The 17,646-nt window shown below is 60.3% G+C and overlaps 8 protein-coding genes and 2 non-coding genes across 10 annotated transcripts in view; 4 read left to right on the plus strand and 6 right to left on the minus strand.

The window, feature by feature from the left end:
- PAN0_002d1450 (eukaryotic translation initiation factor 2 beta) overlaps window positions 1-289 on the minus strand; it is a gene marked incomplete at both ends in the record, with an annotated part of 1,047 nt that extends 758 nt beyond the window's left edge. The window contains one exon of the mRNA XM_014803615.1: window positions 74-289. Coding sequence (XP_014659101.1) covers window positions 74-289 — 216 coding nt within the window. The remainder of the gene's footprint in view (window positions 1-73) is intronic.
- A 610-nt stretch (window positions 290-899) lies between these two features.
- On the plus strand, window positions 900-2,140 carry PAN0_002c1451 (ATP synthase F1 gamma; the record flags this gene model as incomplete). The annotated part of the gene is made up of 3 exons (XM_014803616.1): window positions 900-1,229; window positions 1,285-1,369; window positions 1,458-2,140. 3 exons carry the CDS (start codon window positions 900-902, stop codon window positions 2,138-2,140), a joined length of 1,098 nt encoding a protein of 365 aa, XP_014659102.1.
- Window positions 2,141-2,549: 409 nt separating this feature from the next.
- On the plus strand, window positions 2,550-2,654 carry PAN0_t002c0009. The gene is made up of 2 exons: window positions 2,550-2,588; window positions 2,619-2,654. It is a non-coding gene; the product is annotated as a tRNA-Ile (tRNA).
- Window positions 2,655-3,400: 746 nt separating this feature from the next.
- Window positions 3,401-4,156, minus strand: PAN0_002d1452 (uncharacterized protein; the record flags this gene model as incomplete). Its single annotated transcript, XM_014803617.1, has 1 exon — window positions 3,401-4,156. One exon carries the CDS (start codon window positions 4,154-4,156, stop codon window positions 3,401-3,403), a length of 756 nt encoding a protein of 251 aa, XP_014659103.1.
- An 873-nt stretch (window positions 4,157-5,029) lies between these two features.
- On the minus strand, window positions 5,030-6,910 carry PAN0_002d1453 (uncharacterized protein; the record flags this gene model as incomplete). The annotated part of the gene is made up of 1 exon (XM_014803618.1): window positions 5,030-6,910. The coding sequence occupies one exon, from the start codon at window positions 6,908-6,910 to the stop codon at window positions 5,030-5,032; it is 1,881 nt and encodes a 626-aa protein (XP_014659104.1).
- Window positions 6,911-7,395: 485 nt separating this feature from the next.
- Window positions 7,396-13,168, minus strand: PAN0_002d1454 (ATP-dependent DNA helicase hrp3; the record flags this gene model as incomplete). Its single annotated transcript, XM_014803619.1, has 4 exons — window positions 7,396-12,383; window positions 12,467-12,608; window positions 12,951-13,038; window positions 13,098-13,168. 4 exons carry the CDS (start codon window positions 13,166-13,168, stop codon window positions 7,396-7,398), a joined length of 5,289 nt encoding a protein of 1,762 aa, XP_014659105.1.
- Window positions 13,169-13,620: 452 nt separating this feature from the next.
- Window positions 13,621-13,724, minus strand: PAN0_t002d0010. Its single transcript has 2 exons — window positions 13,687-13,724; window positions 13,621-13,656 (listed from the first exon to the last, which is right to left on the minus strand). It is a non-coding gene; the product is annotated as a tRNA-Val (tRNA).
- Window positions 13,725-13,906: 182 nt separating this feature from the next.
- On the plus strand, window positions 13,907-15,127 carry PAN0_002c1455 (postreplication repair E3 ubiquitin-protein ligase rad18; the record flags this gene model as incomplete). The annotated part of the gene is made up of 1 exon (XM_014803620.1): window positions 13,907-15,127. One exon carries the CDS (start codon window positions 13,907-13,909, stop codon window positions 15,125-15,127), a length of 1,221 nt encoding a protein of 406 aa, XP_014659106.1.
- Window positions 15,128-15,246: 119 nt separating this feature from the next.
- PAN0_002d1456 (uncharacterized protein) lies at window positions 15,247-16,083 on the minus strand (the record flags this gene model as incomplete). The annotated part of the gene is made up of 1 exon (XM_014803621.1): window positions 15,247-16,083. One exon carries the CDS (start codon window positions 16,081-16,083, stop codon window positions 15,247-15,249), a length of 837 nt encoding a protein of 278 aa, XP_014659107.1.
- A 180-nt stretch (window positions 16,084-16,263) lies between these two features.
- On the plus strand, window positions 16,264-16,729 carry PAN0_002c1457 (uncharacterized protein; the record flags this gene model as incomplete). The annotated part of the gene is made up of 3 exons (XM_014803622.1): window positions 16,264-16,289; window positions 16,370-16,423; window positions 16,507-16,729. 3 exons carry the CDS (start codon window positions 16,264-16,266, stop codon window positions 16,727-16,729), a joined length of 303 nt encoding a protein of 100 aa, XP_014659108.1.
- Between the last annotated feature and the right edge of the window lie 917 nt (window positions 16,730-17,646).

The raw sequence follows: 17,646 nt of genomic DNA on the forward strand, positions 1-17,646 counted from the left end.
GGGGGGGATAGAAGACGGTTAGTAACCGGACATCGGACATCAGAAGTGGGCGGGAGGAAAGGGAGAAACGCACGTTGAGCTCGTCGTCGTCTGCGGGAGCGTCGGCATCTGCGTTTGCATCCTTGTTGTCGGCGTCGTTCTCGTCGAGGTCAAGGTCGAGATCAAGCTTCTTCTTGTCCTTCTTCTTCTTCTTCAAGCCGCCAAAGAGGTCTGCGGAGTCCTGCTGCTGCTCTGGGACGTCTGCGGGTTGTGCCGAAGCGGCGTTCTGGAGGGTGTCTGCGTCGGACATGGTGGTGATTCCGCTGCTGTGTGGTGGTGGTGGTGCGGAGCGGGTGATGGCGGTGGAGATGGTGGAGTCACGCTGCCGTTGCGGTTGCGGGTGGCAGTCGAAGGCTGAGTCCAGCCGGGTTTTTTCAGACGCGCTGCGCTGCGTTCTCTGTCGCTCTGCTGCTCTGCCTCTCCACTCGACGGCTGGCTGTCTGGCTGTTGGCTGCTGGCTGTTGGCTGCTGGCTGCGGTGTTGGGTTCGCGCCCTTTCTTCTCAAATGCCACAACCACTCGCACGAGACAATCAGCGGGGGCGGAAGAAAGGTTGAATTTGTGATCGATTGGGGAAATTTGTAGTCGGGGCAGCCGGCCAGTATATTCCCACGCGCCTCGAAGGGCAGAGAGGGCAAAGCCGGAACCGACGCCGAGGCCAAACGCAGAGGCCAGTCGGTGGTCGCTCAACACGCTGGGCTGCCGCCCTCTCAATCCAAGGGCAAATCGCAGCGGCACTTCCGAAGAGCCAAGATCCCCTCAGCCAAGTCACTGTCGGCACCTCCGCCATCTCGTCATCGCCATCACCATCACCACCACCTCCTCCTCGTCATCACCAACCGCCGTCGCGTCTCTTTCACAATGGCTATGCTTCCTCGCGCCGCGCGCCCCGCCATGGCCGCCATCCACTCGGCCGCCCCCGTCGCCATCGCCGCCCGCGCCGGATTCCACTCGTCCGCCTCCCAGGCCGCCCCTCTCCGCGAGACCGAACAGCGCATCAAGTCGGTCAAGAACATCGAAAAGATCACCAAGGTAGGTTACCATCGCATCACGCCGTCTCTCCGCCAAGCGCCAAGCGCCATACAACCAGCATTCCCCAACCAGCATTTCTACGACCGACCCGCACTCCGCCCTTGCAGCCGCTCCTACATCCCGCGGTCATCCCACCCCGCACCACATCCTCAGCGCACCGTTCTGACATCCGATCTCTGCGCGCTGTCTATTCCGCATCGACTCGCCTGAACAGTCCATGAAGATGATCGCCTCCACCAAGCTCAACAAGGCCCAGCGCGCCATGGCCGCTGCCAAGGCCTACGGTGACGCCAACAACGGTAAGTGTAGTCTCCTCCACCCGCACGCGGCTCCATCCGACACTCTAGCTCAACATCCCCACCCTCCCCGCTTCTGCTCGCTCCGCAGAGATCTTCAAGAACTCCGAGGCCGTCGCTCCCGAGGGTGGCCGCCAGCTCTTCATCGTCGTCTCCTCCGACAAGGGTCTCTGCGGCGGTATCCACTCCTCCGTCACAAAGCGCACCAAGGCCGAGTTCAACAAGATCGGTGCCGCCGCCGGCGACGCCAACTCCTCCGAGGGCCCCGCCATCATCGTCCTCGGCGAAAAGTCCAAGGCCCAGCTCGGCCGCGCGCTCCCCAAGAACATCTCGCTCTCCTTCAACCAGATCGGCAAGGACGTCCCCACCTTCGCCGACGCAACCGCCATCGCAGACCAGATCATCAAGTCCGGCATCAAGTTCGACAAGGTCAACCTCATCTACAACAAGTACGTCTCGGCCCTCTCCTTCGAGTCCGACGTCATCGAGGTCTTCTCCGAAAACGCGCTCCGCAACGCCACCCAGTTCAAGCTCTACGAGCAGGAGGACGACGTCACCAAGGACCTCGCCGAGTTCGCCTTTGCCAACGCCGTCTACGCCGCCCTCGTCGAGGGACACGCCTCCGAGATCAACTCCAAGCGCAACGCCATGGACAACGCCTCCAAGAACGCCGGCGACATGATCTCCAACCTCAACATGATCTACAACCGCGGTCGACAGGCCGCCATCACCAACGACCTCGTCGACATCATCACCGGTGCCTCCGCTCTTTAAGCGTGCCGAATCCCAACAACACCGACGACGACCCCTCTCGCCTAGATCTTTCGTCGTCAATTCCAATGCATCCCCTGTGCTTCTATGAGCGCTTTCCAGCCGAGATGTGAGAGCAACACTCTGTTTCCAGATGGACATGCGCACACTTGGCAGCCAAGCGCGCTCGCCGGTGCTGCTTCGGATCCTACGGACCTGGTCTTTGAGTCGATCTGGCTACTAGGCAAGGATCTTGCGCCTGAGAAAAACCTTCTCTCTGATCTTTCACCAGTCACTGCACCCAGCGTCCTGTGAAACACTCGACAGGCCGGTGAAGGATTACGCCGATAGAACCGGAGCGACGAGAGGCGTTGTTGTGGACCCAATACGGTATTGCTGTCATGGACGCAATTCTGAATTTGGTAGACATCAAGCTTCGTTAGCGTAGTTGGATTATCGCATCCGTCTAATACACGGTGCCTCAGCACAGCTGAGTATTTACAACGGAAGGTCACTGGTTCGAGCCCAGTACGGAGCATTTCTCTTTTGCCTTTTTTGCCTCTTTTGCCCATAAGAGCTTGAGAGCATGTTCAAGCCACCGTCCTGCCCTCGTATCGCGCACGGCTCTGTGTTCCGTAAGAGGCGCTTCGTCTGATGGTGTTAGCGACAGTGTCGTACCTTCAGAATCAGTTCAATTGCGAGATTCTCGCGAGAGTAAAGCGGCGAGAAATGCGGAGTAAAAAAGGGAGCCTCGAAAAGGGACCCATTTAACGGAGAGCAACACCTGCCACCCCGCATCTACTCGGTCCGTTGCGGCTGCCGGGTTGTGTCGATGCTGCCGAAGGATGCTGGAATTGAGCAGTCGGGTACTACGAGTCCAAGAGCTGTGGCGCCGAGGCTTGACATTGTGATTCGAGCCTAGTGTGCATGGGCTGGTGAATGTGTTGCCGCGAGGCAACTTGGGTCCTTTTCCTCTCGCACATGCTGCTACTTGGCGTTGGTGCTGTGGGAATTGTACCAGCACTCGCGACCACACTCGTTCTCGCACACGCAGCCGCTCTTGGCCTCGAGCGCACGAATCTTGATTGGCGCAACAGCCATGAGCGCGATGCTGTTTCCCGCATGTGCCGAGGGAGACGGCCGACGTGGATGTGCGCTGTATCCATCCTTGTTGCCTTTGACAGTCGTGCGCCACGTTATGTGTGTGGGCCACTCGCTCCTCTCTTACACGCATTGGCACAGTCGTGTCTCTACTTTGCATCTCTTCAACTGCAAATTGGAGTTCTAGGGCGTGTGGACGTACTCTATCGCCGCAAGACATCCGCCGTAGAAGCTGTCCCAGGTTCCTGGCGCTTTCCAACTGTATTCGCTCACTTTGAACGCCTGTCTTTCGAAGAACGTCACCAGTGGCGAGTCCTGTGGAATCGCAAAGTCTGGGTTGACACCCCATTCTGCCACGGTAAACGCCTTGAGCACGTATCCGTGCGGATAGGATTCCGCCAAGAACTTCTTGATATGTGCAATGATCGCCGATCCTGTGCCCGGAGCAACTGACCCCAGCGCACCTAGCCAAAAGACCGGCTTGCCTTGTGCATCGTCCGGAATGTAAGTGGGGTTAGGGAGCGTATGAATACCTGGACCTGCATCCATCCCTACGCCACTGAAGGTGACCTTTGCTCCCGCTACTGGAACTCCCTCGGCGGTGGACAGCATAAACACCCAGCCTCCTTCGTCGCTGTGGTTGAGATCATCAACAAGCTCCCGGGCCGTAGGGTATCGCAACTTTCCACCAAAGTTTTCGTCGTGGTACGGACCACGGAACGAATCGTTGACCAGCGCTTGGAAGGCAAGGATGTCGGCATCCGGCAAAGGCGAGGATCGAGTGTGACGCAAGATACGGAGTGAGAGTGCGCCGCGCTGCTCGGCGGTCAGAAGGATGCACGGCTTGGGCAAAGTCACGGATGCAGAAGTCGAGATGGTCTTGATGCCGTGCGATGCAGCTGAAGGTACGGCCGAGTCGGCGCCGTCCGGTCGAGTCATCGTGTCCGGTTGCAAGTGCAGTGGGGGGGGGGGGTTGCTTAATGGTCTGGCTAGAGCAAAGCGAGCCGAACGAGCTTGTGGATGAAGCTACGTGCAAGGCCGGAGTGCACAAACGGAGCTTGTCAGAGGCGGGGGCCAACCGGTCAAGCTTTGAGGACTTGTTCAGCTGAGCTTATGTGTGCGAAGAGAAGCGGTCCGATCTACCGCGGCCTCAACTTTGGTCTCCGATGTGGCACGGGCGATGCAGAGCAAAGCTGGACGAATACGCTCTTGATGAGTCGCACGATGGAGGATCTCAATGATCAGAACCTGCTTCGAGACGAAGCTTCGATGCGAATAAAGCGGAAGGGTGTTGTGGTGGTACAACAAGGTCCTCTTTCCAGACGATGAGTGCCGTACCTTCGGCAATCAAATTTGTCCCACCGCGCACTCCGCCGGATCTTCGGAATTGATTCTTCCGAGTCATTTGCTCCACCTTCGGCCGCGCTCTCGCTTCACCTTGCGCTCCTGTGTTGCGCTTCGCACCCTTGGATAGCAGACTCAGTGGCGAGGGCTCGATTGGTGTCGCTCAAACGTAAGCTGCGCAGTGCTTTGCGTGCAGGTTGGATGACGGGCGATGCGGAACAGTCTCAGTGCGGCTCACTGGCCGGCTAATTCGCCGACCCAACTAGGATTCCGCACACGCGCCGTTGGACCAGCGTTCCGCACCGCCTAGCCGCATCTCCCGCGCGCGAACACAGCGCACACCACCTCAGTAAGTCAGGACGAGGACCGCGGTACCGAGGACACAAGAGGTGCACAGTGTATGATTTGCGAATGCGAATGGGCAGATGTGCGGATGGGATGCGGATACTCTTGAGTCGGTGCTTGCGTCTAATCGTCCTTGCTCTTTGTCCAGTCTGTGCGGTTGCGTCTGGCCACTGTCGAGCCGCCTCGATCCATGACGCCACCATCCACCTTTGCCGCGATCGGTGCATCCTGCAATCCCGAGCTTTGCGACGCTGCTGGGGGCGGTGGTCTGGATGCTGGTGGTGGCCTGGATGCCGCTGATGGCCTTGGCGGTGCTAGCTGTCTCGACGTCGTCTCGAATGCGTTGCCCAATGCGCGCTCCACACTGATCCTGCCCCGGATCGTATCATCGAGCAATCTTCCTAGCCCGCCTTTTCTCTCCTTGGCGGCGGCGGTGGTAGTGGTGGAGTTGGAGGGTAGCGAGTCACCAAATTGGATCGGACGCGCCCACTTGCTCGCTGCGCCTGGGTTGGCAGGTAAGCCCGCTGCGAGGTCGTCCAACAGCCGGTGGTGCGACTGCCGCGGTTGAGTGTATGCTCTTGCTACGACGCCATTCGAGGGAGGAGGAGCGTCATTCCACCCACGATATCCCTCTGCCTCGGTATTCGAGTTGGTGCTGGTGGTGTTGGTGGCAGGACGGCCAAAGTGCCACGTGTTGGGCTTCCACTCTTCATCGTCGTCCATTGCTGACGTACTGCTCGAAACGGCACGGGATAGAGTGGGTCTCTCTGCACCGTTGGGCGTGGTGCTTAGCAGATCGTCGATGCCGCTCTTGCCGGCTGTGGAGGGTGCGTCGGTGGGGAAGAAGCGCAGCTGGTCCGCTGGCACTTTGGCCACATGCAGCGGCTGCTGAGGCGGCACGAACCCACCACTGGTTCCCGACGCTGCTATGCTCGATCCACCATCCCTGCCTGCACCTCCACCTGCACCTCCGCCTGCGCTCGAGCTGTGTGCTTGATTGAGCGCGCGTAGCGCGGGAGTCAAGCTCTTGACCGAGCCAGTTCGAGAAAGCGACGTTCCAAACGCCTCTTGGGAATAGGCTTTGTTCGTTTCCGGCATAAAGGATGCTACCGGATCCGCACCGCCCGGCAAGCCTGGAACCAACTCTTCGACCGGCGTGCCGGTCAGCAGATCGTCGTCCTCCTTTGGTACAAATGCCAGCGTAGGATCGACGGCGCCTTGTTTTGTGTGCATCACCCTAATGTTTGCGTTTGGCGGCCGATGCTTGCAGCTGTCCACGGGCACGTAGATCGATTTGCGGATCTGCACGGGATCACCGGGCCACAACCGATTCGCCTTGCGCAGCACCTGGATGTCGGCGCCGTAATGCAGCGCCAAAGAAGCCAGCGTGTCTCCTGATGAGACCGGGTGGATCAAGACTCGAACCTGTCCATCTCCTACCTCCCTTCTTTCGTTGGCAGCGGATGTAGATGTAGATGCAGATTGAGCGCGTTGCGAGGGCGGAGGCTGGAGACCGAACCAGTTTTCAAGCTTGCCGAGCGTGGATTCGACGCGGCCCTTGTTGGCCTCGTCGTCGACGTGGATTTGGGAGGAGGAGGAGGGATCTGGCGGCCAGCTGTACTCTGTGCTGGTAGAAGATCCACCGAATAAACCTGCAAGGCCGTTGCTGATGGCTTTCCACTCGGCTGCTACTGCCGATGGTCTTCTTGTTGCTTCTGGCCGCGCGCCTGCCTGACCTGGAGACGGCGATCGAAGCGGGTGCCGATCCACAACTTCCGCCCTTGATGGAGTAAGAAACGACTTTCGCGCCCGGAGCTGTCCACTGGATGTGCTGGGCTGCCGGTCAGACCACGGATCGTCGACGCCGTCTGGCCTGGAAACTGTTTGAAACGACGACTTGCGACTACAAATCTGCTGACTCGACGATGCGGCGGTGGCGGCCCACGCGTTGTCGTCCGCGGTGGAATGCTGCGCATCCGAGGCAGAAAGCCATGGCGAAGACATAGTTGTGCTAGGCCGCCGTCACCTTTACCATCGTGTCCACCACCTAGAGACGTCGAAAAGTGGGTCGAAAAGTCGGGCTGTTGGCTCGCACTCGCTGAGAGCTCGACTGGCGAGCAAAGGTGTGCCGAATAGAGCCGAGGTATGGGTGTTGAGATGGTTGGATGGTCGGGGGAGAGGCTAGGGTCGTGGTGGGTTGCAGTGTTGGTTGCTGCACGCCGACCTGCATCACTCGCCGCCTTTTGGCACTGCTGGCCGGCGTGGCACTGACCAGCTCTCGCGACGCAATCGAGTCCCGAGCGCCGTCCCGAAAACTAACACTGGGCAATCGCGCTCCAAAAAAATCACAACGTGTTAGACTCGCCCGCCACTCCCCCTCCAGCTCAGCCACGTCCAGACTCACTTACTCGTTCACTCTGCAAAGCACGATCTCGGGCCCATCTGTGGAAACAAGACTGAGGAATTGCACTTCGGGGGGTCAATCACGATCATCGGCGGTAGTCGTAGCCGTGCGAAGGAGGCGGCGGCGGCTGGTACGGCTGATATCCGCCATAGCCTCCTCCTCCTCCTCCTCCTCCTCCGCTCGGGGGCGGCGGAGGCGGCGGGTAGGCGTAGCGGCCGTCGCGGTACTCTCGATCGCGTCCTTCGCGGTACGGCGAATCGCGTCGATCGGCATAGCCAGGCGGGTACGACTCACGTCCACCTCCTCCAAACGCGTGTGCGGGCGGCGGAGGCGGCGGCGGTCCCGGAGGAGGATGCGATCCGCCGTAAGCTCCCTGCTGCGGCGGATAGTACGAGCCGCCATAGCCGTTGCCGTGCATCGACGTGCGCGGCTTCTTGGGGATCGGCGCATCCTGCAGCGGATTCGCCTTGCGCTTGAAATCCATCGACGTCGCTGCGCCGCTCGCGTGTCCACCGCCGTTCTCGCTCGCTCCTCCCGCGCCTGGCTCCGTCTTGACGCGCGCGCCGCCAGCCGGCGATCCCGCTCCACCAGCCGCCGCTGGACGCGCAGGTGACGCAGCCGCCGCCGCAGTGCCAGGCGCCGTCGTCGTCGTCGGCCCGTTCATCACCAGCTTGTTGAAGATGGCACGCAGCTTCGACGGCTTGACCTTCTTGGGCCAGAAGTACGCGCTAAACGCCCACAGGTGGTGGAACCAGCGGTCCTTCTCCTTGGGCGAGAGGCTCGCAAACTTGGTCTCGAGCAGATGGTCAATGTGGCCGCCGATCGCAGACAGACACTCTTTGAGCACCGACACCTTCTGGTCGCGCTCCAGATCGTCCGTGCCGTCGCGCAGCCGCTTGAGCTGCTTCTTGCACGGCCGCATGAGCTCCTTGCACTCGGCCTCGTCCATGCTCGAGTACTCGCTCTCGTCCTCCGAGTCGGACGAGTAGACGGGCGCAGGTCGGCGCTTGTCCGCAGCACCGCTGGACGCGCCTCGGCCCGCCTTGCCCGTCGGCGCGGGCGAGTGCGTCGGCGACGTGCTCTTTCGCGCCTTCTTGGTCGCCTTGCCGCCGCCCTCGGCCAGACTCTTCTGGTACGCCTTGGCATTGTCGTCGTACTCGCGCAGCACCTTGAGCAGATAGTCGCCACGTCGCACCAGATGGATGGCGTTGGGGATCGGTCGCGGCTTGCCCTGCGGCGGTCCCGAGGTGCCGCTGCGCGGCGCATCCTTCTCGGCAGCATGGGGCTCCTGGTTGGCCTTTTTGCCTTCCTCGAGGAAGAATTTGCCCTCCATGTTGAGGTCCGGGTCGGTTTCGATCTGCTCCCACGCGCCAAAGCCGTACTTCCAGATGCCCACCAGCAGCATGGCGTCGTCCTTGGCGTCCCAGCCGCCGGCCCAGTTGAGCGTCGCCTTGAGGTGCTCCGAAGGCACACGCCACTGTAGCGGGTCGTCGACGTTGTCGAGCGTCTCGGCGAGCAGCCGCAGGTCGTAGTGGCGGATGAGCACCGTCTCGGCGTTGATGCCCGTGATGCCACGGCAGGAGATGAGCACGGCCTTCTGGCGCAGCGCCGACGAGATCTCCTCGCCGCGTTCCTGCTTGCCCTTCATGAAGGCGTTGTGCTCGGCCACTGCGTCCTCGCACGTCTTGACGAGCTCGTCCGAGATCTGGTAGAGCACCTGACGGTTCTTGTCCTGCAGCTTGCCCTCTTTGATGATGGGGTCTGTCTTGTATCGGATGTCGCCCCATCGCTGGATGCCGCGGATGAGCACACGCAGGTCGCGCTCCTTCATCTCGACCGAACGCTGGGCGGCCGTCTTGCGCGAGCGCTTGCTGGCAGCATCCTTGCCTGCACCCGGCGAGGTCGCACGGTCATCGCCCTCGCCATTGTCGTACGCGCCGGGCGCCACCTGGGCGGCGGCGCGTCGTCGCGACGAGCTGGCTGCGGCGGCCGCCTCCTCGACGGCCTTCTTGCGCTCTTCCTCCTCGACCTTTTGGCGCTCTTCGAGCGGGATGATGTCGTCCCAGCTGACGTCGGCCTTGAAGTCCTGCACCTGTGCGAACGACTTGAGGAACTCCTGGCCACCCGCCGAGCTTCCCGTGGGGTCTGCCTCGGTCTCGTGGGCCTCGGCGTGGGAGAGAATGTCGTCGAGGTCCATCTCGTCGAGCTTCTTCTGCTGGCCGTCCTCGTTTTCGCTCTTGAACATGTTCTGAGCGCCAAACTTGAGGATGGCGCCGAGCTCTTCCTTGCTGAACTGGGGCTGATTCTTGGCCGAGCCCTTGGGCGCAAAGTTGGTGCCCGAAGTGTCCATCTGGTGGATGATGGCATACTCGAGCACCATCTTGCGCTTGGCGCGCTCCAGCACGTCTTCCTCGACGGTGTCCTTGGTGAGCAGGCGGAAGACGCTGACGTGGAACTTGGAGTTGAGACGGTGGGCGCGCGCCATGGCCTGAAGATCGTTCTGCGGATTCCAGTCGCTGTCAAAGATGATGACGGTGTCGGCGGTCTCGAGGTTGATGCCGAGGCCACCTGCGCGGGTGGAGAGGAGGAAGGCAAAGTCGGGCGAGCCCTCGGCGTTGAAGTGCTCGATGGCCTTCTTGCGGACCTCGGAGGAGATGGTGCCGTCGAGTCGCTGGTGGATGTAGCCGCGGAGCGACATGTAGTCCGAGAGGATGTCGAGCATGCGGACCATCTGGCTGAAGATGAGCACGCGGTGACCGTCGGCCTTGAGACGAGCGAGGAGCTTGTCGAGGAGCACCATCTTGCCGCTGTGCATGACGAGGCCCTTGAGCGTCTCTTCGCGGTTGTCCGAGATGGCCTCGGTGCCGTCGAAGAGGTAAGGATGGTTGGACGCCTTTTTGAGCTCGATGGCGATGTTGAGCAGCGAGAACTGCGCCGTGGATGCGCCGCTGAGGAGCGAGTAGTTGCGTGTGAGGATGGCCTTGTACATGCGCTGCTGCATGGCCGACATTTCGACGCGGAGGATCTTTTCGGACTTGGTGGGGAGCTCCTTGACGACGTCCTTTTTGAGGCGACGAAGCATGACGTTGTCGAGCTTCTCGTGGAGCTCCTTGATGACGGACTGGTCGACGTTGTTGATGTCAAAGTCGACGTCGAGGTCGAACTGGTCCGGGCGGAGGAAGTGGAGGAGGGCGATGAGTTCCTTGACGTTGTTCTGGAGCGGCGTGCCGGTGATGAGGAGCTTGCCGGCGGCGTGGAAGCTGTTGAGCGCCTCGTAGAGCTGGGCCTCGGAGTTTTTGAGACGATGCGCCTCGTCGACGGCGAGGTACTGCCACTTGATCTGTCCGAGTTCGGCGCGGTCCTTGAGGATGAACTCGTAGGTGGTGACGAGCACGTTGAAGCGCATCTTTTTGGGCGGGCCGAACTCGTAGTCGCGGATCATGTCTCTGCTGGCGCTGTTGCCGATGTAGGCGATGGCGTTGAGGTCGGGCGCCCAGTGCTCGAACTGGTTCATCCAGGCGGGCAGCGTGGAGAGGGGCACGACGACGAGGAAGGGACCGTACTGGTAGCACGAGTGGAAGAGGTAGGAGAGGAAGGCGACGGTCTGGACGGTCTTGCCGAGGCCCATCTCGTCTGCGAGGATGCCATTCTCGTTTTTGGACCAGAGGTAGGCGAGCCAGTTGAGGCCGGTCATCTGGAAGTCCTTGAGGGTGCCTGCGCTGATGTAGGCGGGCTGCTCGGTCATGCGCGTGTACTTGGGTCTGCCCTGGGAGAAGTTCTGGGAGCGCCAGGGGACGAGGGTGGAGGTGGAGCGTGCGAGGTAGGCTGCGATGGCGTCGTGTGCGAGCTCCTTGATCTCCTCTTCGGCCTCCCAGGTGCAGTCCGCGTAGGGGAGGCCCTTCCACTTGACGAGGTAGGCGAGATGCGGGTAGGGGATGTCCTTGTTGGCGTCGTTGTTGCGCTGTGCGATGATGCGTTCGACGGTCTTGAAGCTCTCGATGAGTTCGGCCTGCCTCTCCCTTTCGATCTGGAGCGCCTCGATGTCCTCGCGCGAGGCGTTCGGATCGGAGAGGAGCGCCTTTTGGCGGTAGAAGACGTGTTTGATGTAGTTGTCTACGCGCTTGAAGCCGCGGTAGCGTTTGAGAAAGTCGTAGGTCTCGTGCGTGTCGTGGAGGTGCGAGTAGCCCTTCCACTTGACGATGAAGCGAAGGTTTTGGGTGGGGATGTCTTCGGCCTCGTCGAGACGGTCCTCGTGACGCTCGTGTCCGACGATGCTTTCGATGACGTCCTCTTCCTCGATGGTGCCTGCTTGGAGGGCGTGCTGCTGGGCGGCGATGTCGGCCTCGTCCTCGAAGGGGTCGTCGTCGCCGAGGTCTGCATAGTCGTCGGTGTAGTTGGGGATGCGCTTTGCGTTGCGACTGGATACGCGCGATGCTTCGAGGTCGGCCGAGGAGAGACGTGGGGCGGAGGAGCGCTTTTGCTTGCGCTTCGCTTTTGACCTTGCGGGGCCGAACTCTTCGTCGTCGTCATCGTCGGCGTCGTCGTCGCTCTCATGGTTGTCTTGGTCGTTGGCATTGTCGTCATCGTCGGAGGCGTGGATGGAGCTGCGAATGGAGGCGCGACCGCCTTTGACTAGATGGCGACGGCGGGAGGAGACGGAGGCGGCGGCGTCGTCCGAGTCGACGTCGACGTCGTCGTCGTTGAGGTCGGTGTAGGACTTTCTGCTGGCACGGCCGGATCTGCGAAGGCCGTAGAGGTCTGGGTCGTTTTCGGCCTCGAGCAGATGCTTTCGGTCTGGTTTGGCCGAGGAACGGGATGGGGAGCTGTTGCGGGAGGAGGCGGGCGAGCCTTGTTTGATGCGGTCGAGCTGTGCATGAGCAGGTTTGGCGTCGTGGTCGTCGTCGTCGTCGCCGTCCTCGTCGGCGCTGGAGGAGTGGCGTCCGTTGGAGTCATGGTTGTGGTTGAGCTGACGCTTTTGGGATACGTCGGAGAGGGGCGACGAGTCGCGACGCGGGCGGTTGACAGAGGAGGGCTGGCCATGCTCAGCCTCTGGCTTTTCTGCGGGTGGAGAGGCTGTGATGGCAAGGCGAGGTGTGGGTTAGTGGGTTGTACTAGGAGTAGTGGTGGTGGTGGTGGTGGTGGTGATGTATACGTACCCGACATGGTGATGATGGTGGTGCTGTGCGGCGATGATTGAGAGACGGTAACGAATGCTGGGTTGATGAGGGATGGTGAGAGCGTGATGGCGAGAGTGTGATGGCTAGAGGGGCATGCTGATGCTGATGCAGAGACGCGGGACTGGGCGTGGGAGGCACGGGTGAGTCAGAGTGCGGGTGCGCCGACGACGGGCGCCAGGTGTGATGGTGACCAAAGAGAAAGTGGAAGGCGAGCGAGGATGGAAGCGGGGTGATGATGGGATGGCAAGCAGTGGTGATGATCCGATGGCCGCGCCGTCGAGGGTGCAAATGAATCGCAGTCGGAATCGCGCCGCTGTCGCTAGGGCCAGGCAGGGCTGGGCGGGCGCGTGCCGAAAAGGGCGTTGAATAAAGCGTCGGTCGCCATCAGGCATCTCGAGCGCCAGTGCGTCGCAGCGACTGCCAACAACGACGACCACCCTATTTTTTTCTCTCCTTTTCCGACCCGCGTCGAGGCGGGCGAGAGTCGAACGCGCAGTGGCAGTGGCAGTCGCCGCACCAGCCGGGCCCAAGCGTACGCGCGGAAATTGCGCCTGGATTCCCAATCTGTGCTTGTGGTCTCGTCTCAGTCACGCTCTCGCTCGGCTCTCACTGTCGGTCGGATGCTGTGTGCCTGTCGATGAGCTGCGAGTGGCCTTCAAAGCGGTATTCGCATGTGCCCATACGGGAGGAGCGTGGCTGACCGCGTTGGTGTTGCGTTTGGCTTGGTCGTCTTGGCACGGCTCACCCGACGCCTCCCACCCAACAAAGGGTCTCGTCACCAATGCACGCGTGTGGTGCACGGTCACTCTGGCCGTGTCGGATGGCGCCGAAACGGCCACCCCACGCTCCCACGCTCCCACGCTCCCTCACTTCCCACGCGCATCCAACGCAGCCGACGCCCAGCTGGCTGACTCGCGACGTCGACTGACTCACGCGCTGTTTCCACGCAGCTTTGAGACGCAGCTTTGAGACGCAGCTTTGAGACGCAGCTTTGAGACGCAGCTTTGAGACGCAACGTGCCTCGGAAGTATCGGCACGCTTCCGTCGCCGTTCCCAGCCTCTTCTTGGCCGGCACTCGAAAAGCCAAAAAAAGAGGGGGTCGGCTAACACTTAGAGCTCGCACCGCCAAAAAATGATTTCTGCCGGGTTCGAACCGGCGACCTCCTCCGTAAGCCCTAACGATCCGCATAGACCGGAATTGTTAAGGAGACGCGCTAACCAACTGCGCCAAGAAACCAATAATGATTGGACGGTAGTCTGTTGCATACAAATCAGCAGACACCATGCGCCAGTCAACGCGCTCCACACGCAAGCTGAGCAATTTGTCACATCTTCGGAGCCAGTGGCGGCGGCGGTTGTGGAGGAGCGAAGCCGCTCGCCTTCCGCACACCACACCGACCAGCCACCGTCTTCGCAATCATGGCGCCAACAACGGTGGCAGCGCTCATGGACGACGTCACCGACCCTTCCGACTGGCGTCACGACTTTACGGCGCTGCGCAACCTCGACGCATCCTTGCGCTGCGATCTGTGCTTCGACATCTACACCTCGCCCGTCTCGATCAAGAGCTGCAACCACACCTTTTGCTCCGCCTGCATCCGCACACACATCAACCAGTCCGGCAACACCGGCAGCTTCTGCCCCAAATGCAGGCAGACCAAAGCCTACGATTCCGAACTCATCCCCCAACCCGTGCTCGAAGTCACCGCCCTCGAATGGAAAAAGGCAAGAGCGTTCCTGGCGCGCCTGCAGGACAAGCCGCCGCCGCAGCAGCAGCAGCAACAAATAGCATCGTCATCCAAACGCAGCCCAGAACCGCAGCCTTCGACCAGCACCAACACCAGCCCGCGAAGGTCCAAACGCACTAGGACAGACGCACCCGCAGAAGCTTCCACAGGATCACGATCGTCTCCACTCACCATCCTCGACGACGACGATCCCATCCAAGACACCACACGGCGCGCATCGCACGATGACGATTCAGACTACATCGACGACTCGTCGCACGACCGCCAACTCAAAGCAGACGATCTAGTCCAGTGTCCCATCTGCTCGCACAAGTTCACCGTCTCGGCGCTCGACCGCCATCTCGACACAATCACCTGCAAAGCCGGCGATCCCCAACCCTCTCTCGAGGAACGCGGTCTAGCCAGCAAACCCGCAAAGCCATCATCCTGGTTTACACCCGCATCCACCTCGGCCGATCTCGGCGCCAACGAAAAGAGACTCGTTCGGCCACAGTACAACCTACGCTCCGAACGCGAACTACGCAAGCTCCTCGACGACGCCGGCTTGCCAACATCGGGAGACCGAGAAAGGATGGTGGAGCGACACCGCCAATGGATCAACCTCTGGAACGCCAACCTCGACTCGAACAAGGCAAGACGGTCCACACAACAGCTCAGACGGGAGTTGGCCGCTTGGGAACGCACAAAGTACTCGGCCAAGGATCACGCCGCACAGGTGGACAAACAAAAGGAGACGTGGATCAAGTCGAATCGATCGCAGTTCGACGAGCTCATCCAAAAGGCAAAGGCAGGCGCAGTCAAAGACAAGCACATCCATCAAGCGCCAGCCATCAGCCTCGCTCAAGATGCGCCACCAGAGCACCACCACGACGCATCCGCCCCAACATCATGACCTCACCACCTTGCAATCTGACATGCGAGCCAATCGAACCTCCTCGGCTCATCCGCTGTACCGACATCAATCGACTTGGTGCGACGAGGTGCATGATTCCATTACTGCGTGGGTTGTGTCTAAGACACGGCGGCGATGTGGTTGTCGATGAAGCGATCCGCCTCTCTCTTGAGCATCAAGATGGAGCTCGCCACAACGAATGCCTCGACCCTCTCGAGGTTGGTGTGCTTGTCGTCGCTCCAGATGCGCAGATCGATGAATAGGCGGCCACCGTTGCCACCCGAGTATTTCTTGCTGCCGGGGGTGCGGTACTCGTCGTTGCGGATGAGGTGCGCAACGCGCGCACCACTCTTGGACTGCCCGCCATCTGCAAGTGAGACGCTGTCCGTGCGCTCCAAGATGAGGATGTTGTCGGCGTCGAAAGCTGCTCGCTCCTTGCGCTTGCCGTAGCGCCACTCGAACTTGCCGAACGACATGTCGAAGGTCTGCGCTCGCGAGATCAGCGAGCGACTCTTCACCTCGACCTGCTCGCCAGTCACATTGTCGTCTTTGATGGCCTCCTCAACAGACACTTTGCTCTGCGAGTCCAGAATGCGCATCCGAGGGTGTCTGCCAGGGCCAAAGCGGTAGACCGTGGAAATGAGAGGAGTCTCATCCGAGGCCCGAACAAGGGCACACGAGTTGGAGTTCTTCTTGAGACGAATCGAGACGTACTCGGCATCTTTGCAGCCCAAACGGAAGACAGAGATGTTTTCCAGCGTCCTGCCGGTCAATGCCTGATTCGTATCGTACCCAATCGCCTCGACTTGCAGTGTTGCCGATGGCACAAAGCCGCCAGAAGAGCTGCTGTCGTTGGGGTAGTCGTCCACAACCTGGCTGTATCGAGGCGGCGGATCCGAGTCCGAATCGCTGTCTGACTTGGACGCCTTGGACTTTAGTGACGAGAGCAGAGTCATGGTTTGGGTGGGCTTGGTGGGATCGGGAGAGGGGTGGAGACGGGGGATGTGGAGGTGTCTCTCTCTTCGTTTAGCGGCTGAGCTTACCGTTGGCATTAAATACAAATCAGCGGCAGACCATCCTCCACTAGACGGCGCTCGTCAGGTTGCCATTGCTCTTGCGTCATTCTTTCATGCGGAATGTCATTCGGCTCGAGGTGCCTTTGGTGAGTATACTTTGGCACACGCTCTCGGCAGAGCTTTTTCGCTCACCGCTTTTGCCTCTTCTGCTTCGTCTTGCCCGCAGCCCAATGGGTGCTGACGCTCCAGCACGTCTTGGCGTCGATGCAGATATTGACAGGTGAGCATCAGCCGCCAAGCCCAACAATCTATTCCCGCTCTCTTCTACATTCATCCTTACAAATGGTATTGCGGCACATACAGCTTTGCTCGCTCTTCTGATTGCGGCGGCAATCACCGCATATGGAGTGCGTTCGCCCTTCCCAATCGCTTCCAACGGCTCCTGGCTCATCTTTTCGTTCGTCGTCCTGGCTGCCGTATCGACGGCATGGATCTCGCTTCTGTTGCCGGTGCTGATGGATCACTTTCAGCCAAGCATAGCTACTCTTTTGTCGCCTTGCCGCCTGGCAAATCGCACGGACGCTGAACAGCCCCCCTCTTTCCCAACGAGGTAATGCACAACGAGATGGGGCTACACAGGGCGGCACGCTTCGTAGCTGAGGCGCCTCCACTGACCCACCGGACTCGGCCTCAGCTCGTGCCAAAACAATCAAGCCTTTACGAGTGCGATGGCTGTGTCGATCTCATGAGGGCATCCAGAACAAAATGACCAACGGTCAGCATGGCATGGAGGAGAGTCGTGTGCGGCAATAGCGTGAGCGTTGGGCGAGAGCTTGCGAGGATGTGCCACTCAGATCAGATGTCAAAGAACGCACGACTGCCAGCCAGCCGGCCGATTCGATCGCATCAGCTTACGGCTCTCGCAGGGCTGCGCTGGGAGCAGTGCACGCGGGCCTGGTGGACGGCGTCCGAGTCGGGCTGGGCGGAGCACGCAAGCGTGCGCGGTGGCCATCGACAAAGGCATCCATCAGGGCGTAGCAGCAGCGCACGCGGCGATTTGTCTGGCTGGAGCAAAGCTAATCGAGCCACTCCATGCAACGCCATGCCCAACAACAGTTCCAGGCCGTGGTTGAGGCTACCTTCGCGTTCGGCGTTAGTCGTGCGCAGCAACGCACTCGGCTGATGCTGCCCTAGCCCCTACCGACCAACCAGGCATCATTGCAACGTTTAGCCCTGTGCCATGCCGTTGTTGATTGCCGTAGGCAACAAGCACACCTACCCACCAAAGGAAAATTCTAGCCCTCTCGAAAATGAGCGCTAAAATTCACGCGAAATCAAACCAAACTTAGAATCTTGAAAGATGAAACTTTAGACTTAGATCATTAGTCTGTTAGAGTTTGCCTAGCCCCTAGGGTTAGGGTTAGGGTTAGGGTTAGGGTTAGGGTTAGGGTTAGGGTTAGGGTTAGGGTTAGGGTTAGGGTTAGGGTTAGGGTTAGGGTTAGG

The sequence above is a fragment of the Moesziomyces antarcticus genome (genome assembly GCF_000747765.1).
Source record: "Moesziomyces antarcticus DNA, scaffold: scaffold_v10002, strain JCM 10317, whole genome shotgun sequence".
Lineage (NCBI taxonomy): Eukaryota > Fungi > Basidiomycota > Ustilaginomycetes > Ustilaginales > Ustilaginaceae > Moesziomyces > Moesziomyces antarcticus.